This window comes from Mandrillus leucophaeus, unplaced genomic scaffold (assembly GCF_000951045.1).
Source record: "Mandrillus leucophaeus isolate KB7577 unplaced genomic scaffold, Mleu.le_1.0 Scaffold87, whole genome shotgun sequence".
Lineage (NCBI taxonomy): Eukaryota > Metazoa > Chordata > Mammalia > Primates > Cercopithecidae > Mandrillus > Mandrillus leucophaeus.
In genome coordinates this window covers 2,219,689-2,227,713 of record NW_012109474.1, presented here as the reverse complement: position 1 = coordinate 2,227,713, position 8,025 = coordinate 2,219,689, and the positions used below count along the sequence as shown (strand labels likewise).

The 8,025-nt window shown below is 38.9% G+C and overlaps 1 protein-coding gene across 1 annotated transcript in view; it reads left to right on the top strand.

Annotated features, from left to right (window-relative positions):
• The window catches only part of DYM (dymeclin), a 398,822-nt gene that overhangs the window by 171,324 nt on the left and 219,473 nt on the right, over nt 1-8,025 (top strand). The window contains exons 12-13 of the mRNA XM_011968998.1: nt 5,404-5,517; nt 6,845-6,939. Coding sequence (XP_011824388.1) covers nt 5,404-5,517; nt 6,845-6,939 — 209 coding nt within the window. The remainder of the gene's footprint in view (nt 1-5,403; nt 5,518-6,844; nt 6,940-8,025) is intronic.

Genomic DNA, 8,025 nt, shown 5'->3' with positions numbered 1-8,025 from the left:
TTTTTTTTTTTGTGATGGAGTCTAGCTCTGTTGCCCACACCAGAGTGCAGTGGCGCGATCTCGGCTCACTGCAACCTCCACCTCCCAGGTTCAAGCAGTTCTCTGCCTCAGCCTCCCAAGTAGCTGGGATTATAGGCACCTGCCACCAAGCCTGGCTAATTTTTTTATTTTTGGTAGAGACAGGATTTCACCATCTTGGCCAGGCTGGTCTTGAACTCCTGACCTCGTGATCCACCCACCTCAACCTCCCAAAGTGCTAGGATTACAGGTGTGAGCCACCACGCCAGGCCTATACATTTATTTTTAAAAGAAGATATTCAATGATTTGGCAATTCTGCTTCCTAGTAAATTCTCACAGATGTACTTATGAAGTCATGTGCAGGTATTTTTGCTTTCAAAATCTGTGTGATTCCTGAACTTAGGTAAAAGTCCGGATAGTAAGAATATGGAGAGTAAGTAATTCTTTCTTTTTTTCTGACTTTCATATGGTAAGATTTAGGATAGTGATCTGAATTGTAACATTGTTTTAAATAGGAAAACAACTGTAAATAACCTAAATTTCCATTAATAGAGGAATGGATTTTTTTTTAAAATGTGACTTTCTAGTATAGTACTCTAGAGTGGTTACAAGGAATGAAGTAGACTTAGATATAGAGGTGACATTCAAATGATTTAACTAGTGTGGATGGCACCAACACCAGCCAGTAAGAATGGATGTGGACTATAGTCCTTTGTTCTCTGCTATATATTACCTGGGGGAGTGGCTTGCAACAACAGCTATTTACTAACTAGTATTGAGTATTCCATTTTAAAAAAAGAACTAGTACTATCAGATAGGCATACCTGGTGAATATTCTTCTTATATGTGTCAATATAGGAGAGTTACAGAAACATACTGAGTGAAAAAAGTAAGATGCAAACAAACCAGATGTGTGTTAGTTTCTTAGAGCTACTGTACCTGACCACCACAGTTACTGAGTACTGCTGATATAAATGAAAGATACTTGGTATGTTCCAGAGTTGTCTGAGTACCACAGCTAGGTGACTCCTAACAACAGAAATGTATTGTCTTCTGTAGCCTGAAAGTCCAAAGTCAAGGTGTCAGTGGGGCCATGCTCTCTCTGAAGGCTCTAGGGAAAGACCCTTTCTGGTGTCATCCTAGCTTCTGGTGATCACAGGCAATACTTGGCTTGCCAGCTACATCACTCCTGTCTCTGCTACTGTCATCACATCCTTCTCTCAGGAGGTATCTGTCTCTGTGTCTGTCTTCCTCATCTTAAAATCACCAGCAGTCATACTGACCTAGAGTCCACATTAATCTAATGCAGTCTCATCTTGATTATATTTTCAAAGACTCTCTATCCATATAAGGTCACATTCACAGGTTTTGAATGACATAGATTTGGGGAAACACCATTCATTCTAATACATTATGTATGGTACTATTTATGTGTACTAGAAAACACACAAAGGAATGCTGGTTTTGATTTTTTACATATATATGTATGCACATACATGTATATATGCAGATAAAGTAATTGAAATGGTCTAGAGGATACATACTAAACTCAAGATAGTGTTTGTTCCTTCATAGGGGAATAAAATGAGATTTATATATTAAAAAATATTAACAGTTGCTTTGGGAGGCTGAGGTGGGTGGATCACGAGGTCAAGAGATTGAGGCCATCCTGGCTAACACAGTGAAACCCCGTCTCTACTAAAAATACAAAAATTAGCCGGGCGTGGTGGCGGGCACCTGTAGTCCCAGTTACTCAGGAGGCTGAGGCAGGAGAATGGCGTGAACCCAGGAGGCGGAGCTTGCAGTGAGCCAAGATCACACCACTGCACTCCAGCCTGGGCAACAGAGCAAGACTCCATCTCAAAAAAAAAAAAAAAAAAAAATTAACAGTTGGTAATGTGAAATGTGGGCGTATAGATGTCAATTTTTTTTGTACTTTCCTATACATATTTAATTTTTTAAAACAGTTGATATTATGTGATGTTATTGTGTAATACTCTATCATATATAACTTATGGAATTTATTTTTGAGAAAGAGTCTTCCTCTGTCGTCCAGGCTGGAGTGCAGTCACTGCAACCTCTGCCTCCCTAGTTCAAGCGACTCTCCTGCCTCAGCCTACCAAGCAGCTGGGATTACAGGCGCACACCACCTCGCCTGGCTAATTTTTAGTAGAGACAGGGTTTCACCATGTTGGTTAGGCTGGTCTCAAATTACTGACCTCAGGTGATCCATCCACCTTGGCCTTCCAAAGTGCTGGAATTACAGGCGTGAGCCACCGTGCCCAGCCAAACTTTTATATTTTTTACTTTTCAATTCTGAATAATATTTAACCACCATGTAGTGAGTATTTGTTATGTGCCAGCCTCTAAGTGGAGAATGCAGTCAGGGTGGGCTTGTTTGTAATGGGGGATGCTGGGTGATGTGGGGCCAGAGAGTTGAATGAGTGAAAATATGTGTGGGGAATGCACCTGTATATAGTTGTACTTTCAAACATATTGACATGAAATTCAGTGTGGTATTCCTTTGTGTTTTTATTCTTTTTATCTGTTTCTGTTCTCCCTATACTTGCTAGAGAATGATCTATTTTAATCCCCTTTTAGAAAAACTAAGGTACAACCATATTATTTAGACTTAATTCTGTTTTCCTGATATCATGGATGACTGTTGTGTTTGTTCTTGTTTGTGTTCCATATTCTCCTTCTCTTGAATTCTCCTGGATTTGTCCTGCTGTTCCTATGGTGAGAAGGGGCAGCTAAATACTTACATGTGTTGTGGTGGTTTTTTTTTTTTTCTTCCCGATATGGTACATGGGTGGTTCATGCTGAGTTTATTTTGCAACAGGCTTACGTGGTAGTTTCTCAAGATGTAGAATTCTAGAATCATAATGTCTTCCCTCAAAAATCTTGAGACATTGTTCTGGTGTCCTTCAGATGTGTAGTGTTCAAAATGGGAACTCTAACGTTAGTTTCCTTCTCTTTCCATTGGTGATAACATGTTTCTTCTGTCTGGAAGCCAGTGGAACTTTCTCATATACTGCGAATTCATTAATCTTGCAAGAATGTTTTGATTGTTTTTCATGATTTTTTCTTGGAATGTTGGATGTTTTTCTTTTCCTCTCAAAGAAATTTTCTCATATTACTGATTGTTCTGTTTTTCTTCTAGTTTGTTTCTTCTGGAATTTTTAAGTGCCTATGACGTCTGCACTTTTCTCTTATAGTATCTGTGGAGAACTTCTCAGTTTGGTCCTTCACATCACAAATTTAATTCTCCGTAGTGCTCACTCTGCTGCGCCCAGGCTGGAGTGCGGTGGTGACATCTTGGTTCACTACAACCTCCACATCGAAGGTTCAGGCGATTCTTGTTCCTCCACCTCCAGAGTAGCTGGGACTGTAGGCATGCACTACCACACCCGGCTAATTTTTTGTATTGTTAGAGAGTCATCATTGGGCCAGGCTGGTCTCAAACTCCTGACCTTGGCCTCCCAAAGTGCTGGAATTACAGGTGTCAGACACTGCCCAGCTGCCATTTTAATCTTAAGCAACTTTTCTTTGTTCTGTGATTTTTCTCTTTTCATAGCAGTCTCTTCTTATTTTATGGATGCAATATTTTGTCAAATCTCACTAAATATACTAATTAGAATTTTTTAAAAAAATTCCAGCTTCCCAAATCCTCTCTGTTTAATTAGAGGTCTCTTCTCTCTGCCTGTTCAGTTTCACAGTTTATTATTTATTTATTTACTTGATAAACGTTTTATTATGAACACTATGAAACTTAAACATAATTGGAGAAAATAGTAGCATGGATCTTCATGTAGTCATTATTAACACTTGTGTTCTTATTTCATCTACCCACTTTACCCTCACCACCTTTTACATTTTGATTTCTATTTTTAAAAACAAATCTTCCATATAATTTCATGTGTAAATATTTTAGTATGTTCTTTCAATAAGTATGGACTTTAAAAAATGTATCATACCGGCCAGGTGAGGTGGCACATGCCGGTAATCCCAGCACTTTGGGAGGCCGAGGCAGGCAGATCACGAGGTCAGGAGATCGAGACCATCCTGGCTAACACGGTGAAACCCCGTCTCTACTAAAAAAATACAAAAAATTAGCCAGGTGTGGTGGCGAGCACCTGTAGTCCCAGCTACTTGGGGAGGCTGAGGCGAGAGAATGGCGTGAACCCAGGAGGCAGAGCTTGCAGTGAGCCGAGATCGCGCCACTGCACTTCAGCCTGGGTGACAGAGTGAGACTCCATCTCAAAAAATAAATAAATAAATAAATATAAATAAATAAATAAAAATGTACATTCAACAAAATCAACAATAATGTTTAAATTCTTCCTAACAATTTATTATCTCTAATTATCTTTAAAATGTCTTCTAGAGTTGATTTGTTTGAATCAGATTCCAACGTCTACTGCATTTAGTTATTAAGACTCACAAATCTGTAGCACTCTCTCCCTATCCCAGCTTATTTTACCCCTTATTTGTTGAAGAAGCTGGGTTATTTGTTTAGTAGGATTCCCTGCATTTGTCTTTAGCTGATTATGCATCATCATGGTATTTAATGTGTTCTGTCCTTTGTATTTTATGTGCACTAGTTAATTAGAAGAGTCTTGAGTAGGTTAAGCATATCACTCTCTTAGGTCGAATGTCTTCACTTAGTGGTTTGGTTGTTCATCTGTACTTATAAACACAAGTCTAGACTAACTTGTTTTGCAAGGTTGTGGGATCCCCCCTCTGCATTTGTGAGTGGTGGGGAGTCTGCTGTACTCTGTGGATGTGTGCCTCTTCTTAAGGGAGAGGGCAAGAATCAGCCCAGCAGTCTCTTCCTTTTTCGTGCATAGGTAAAGAATAATATGGCACAGTGACTTTCCTTGAGTCACGGAGAAAGGATGCAGGAGTAACCTTAATGGAAGAGAACATTAGGGAGTTCGAGTGCTCGGCTGAGCCCATTGGGATTTTTTTATTGTCGTTTTTTCCCCCATTTACCTCTTTCTTTGGGGCAGCCCAGATTTGGCTGCTGTACTGCCCAGTGTTTGTACCTGTCTGTCTGCCTGCCTTCCTCTCTCTCTCTCTCTCTCTCTCTCTCTCTCATCTCCAGCTTACAAATCTGCAGTGGAAATGTCTTAACTTAGAAAACAGTTCTTGCTTACTTCGGCCCGGAGGTGTGCACCAGAGCTGCCTACTCTCCATAGCCATGGCAGAGCACTGGAGCATCTCTCCTTGAAGATCTGGAATCATTTGCATTCGTGGCCTCTCTCTGCTGCTTAACTCACCTTCAGAGCAAAGTCATGGTTTATCAAAAATTGTGGACATGGAGTAATCCTTTTGTCTGTAAAGCAATCATTTTTTACTTAAACTTTTCTTCCCCATTACAGATACTAAAAAATATTACTTGGTATTCAGAACGAGTTTTAACTGAAATCTCCTTGGGGAGTCTCCTGATCCTGGTCGTAATAAGAACCATTCAATACAACATGACTAGGACAAGAGTAAGTATTCCAGCTGCTGTTCTATCTTTTTTGCATACAGTACAATTAAGACGATAGTTTAAAGCAATCCCAATTTTTAGGGTGCTAAAATTCTCATGACATATGGTAGAAAATACAGGTCACTGTATAGTCACTGTATTACATGATCCTAATGTAACATAAGGTCTTAATATTTAATGGATTGTATGATTGGAGGTATTTTACATGAAATAGAAAACAAGCAATGCAAAACATTTAGATAAAAGCTATTGTATGTCTTTATTTGGCCAGTAACACTGATTTGCCTTTTTTAATATCAGCAAATAACAAAGTACCAAGAGGACAAGAAAATGAGCACAAGAAATGAGCACAAGAAAGTATGAATTAAATGAGAAAGAGAAATAGAAGAGAGAGAGTATTTTAAAGAGTAAAAGAAAAAGAGAAAAGAGAATATTTTAAAGAGTAAAAGAAAACTTTCTGCTGGATTCTATTCACAGTACCTGGGAGCAAATTACAGTTCTGGTTAATAGAAATATATTGTTAAAGAGAAGCAGTGTACAGAATTCATAGCTAAGAGAAATGGTATTTTATTTATTTATTTATTTATTTATTTATTTATTTATTTATTTTTGAGCTGTGATTGTGCCACTGCACTTCAGCCTAGGCTGCACCGGAGTGCAGTGGCACAATCATAACTCATTGTAACCTCCAACCCCTGGGCTTAAGTGATCCTCCTGCCTCAGCCTCCTGAAGAGCTAGGACCACAGGCATATGCCACCACACCTGGCTAATTTTTTTTTTTAATAGCCAAAGTCTCGCTATGTTGCCCAGACTGGTCTTGAATTGGTTTTGAACTCCTGTCCTGAAGTGATCCATAGGCGTGAGCCCCTGCTCCCAGCCCATTTTCAGTTATTTTCCCCTGTGGGGCTGTTGCACATACACATTCATGTTTTTATCTGAAACCCTAGGAGCCAGCTATGTTTTAGAAAGCAGAAGTTTTTGGATTTTAGAAAGATAATTATAGTTTATATACTCTACTGTATGTAACCATTAGGGCCTTAAGTAGCATGCTGTACTTAGACATTATATTTCTGTAGCAAAATATTTCAGTATTCACCATGGAGGGAATAATGAAGACCATCAGAAACATCGTCATTTTTTGTGTTGTGAAAAAAACTTTGAATTTTCCGTGCTTTATGGATTTAGGAATTAGAAAAAAGAGATTGTGGATCTGAACTCTCTAAAATTAGTGACAACTGAGTTTACATTTGTTTCTATTAATAGTTAACCTTGGTTAAAATATGGAGAAGACTTGATTGTATGTTTTACACTTGCTGTTTCCTCACAGGACAAGTACCTTCACACGAATTGTTTGGCAGCTTTAGCAAATATGTCGGCGCAGTTTCGTTCTCTCCATCAGTATGCTGCCCAGAGGATCATCAGGTAAATATGAACTTTAAAAGAAATACTGATTTGCTTCCAGTTGAGCTATTAAGATGGATACTATGGTGGTTCCATTTTAAATGTTACCTGTGAGGACTATCACATTTTTCTACTTAATTTTTATCACCTTCTTGTTTTGTTAAAAATACCTTGTTCTGTTTTGTTTTCTAACCTAACTTTTTGATCAAAGTTAATTTTATTTACATTCAATCTTTTTAAAATGTAATTTTAAGTGTAATGTTAGTTTTTTAGAGGAGCAGGTATATTTCTTAGTAATGTAAATTAAATATGAATGTATTTGATGAGCATTTTATAGAGCATCACAATATACTTTTAAGGATTTATCTGTGTGCATTTTAGAGAATTTTTATAGCAGTTCACCCATGTATTAGTTTCCTATTGTTGCCATAACAAATTACCAAAAATTAGTGGCTGAAAGCACAAATTGGTCATTTTAAAATTCTCTAGTTTAGAACTCCACCGTGGGTCTCACTAGGCTAAAACTGAAACAGAGCTGCATTTCTGTCTGTAGGCTGTAAAGGAGAATCTGTTTCCATGCCTCTTCTAGTGGTTGGAGGCTGCTTGCATTCCTTGGCTCATGGCCCCTTCCTCTGTTATCAAAGCCAGCAACAGTAGATTGTTGAGTCCTTCTCATACCTCATCACTCTGACCTCTTCTTGTGGTTCCCTCTTCCACGCTGAGGATTCTCGTGATTTCCTGGACCCTTCCTGATCCAGGATTATCTTCCCATCTCAAAGCCAGAATCATAATCATAAGGTCCCTTTTGCCATGTAAGGTAACATTCATAAGTCCAGGGGATTAGGATGTGAACATTTTTGAGGGAGCCATTATTCTGTCAGCCAGAAACCCTTGTCTCTTCCCCACCCATTGCCAAAGACATGACTTTTTTTTTTTCTTTTTTTTGATGGAGTCTCACTCTGTCTTTTAGGCTGGAGTGCAGTGGTGCGATCTCAGCTCACTTCAAGTTCCATCTCCTGGGTTCACGTCATTCTCCTGCCTCAGCCTCCCGAGTAGCTGGGACTACAGGTGCCCGCCACCACACCTGGCTAATTTTTTTTTTTTTTT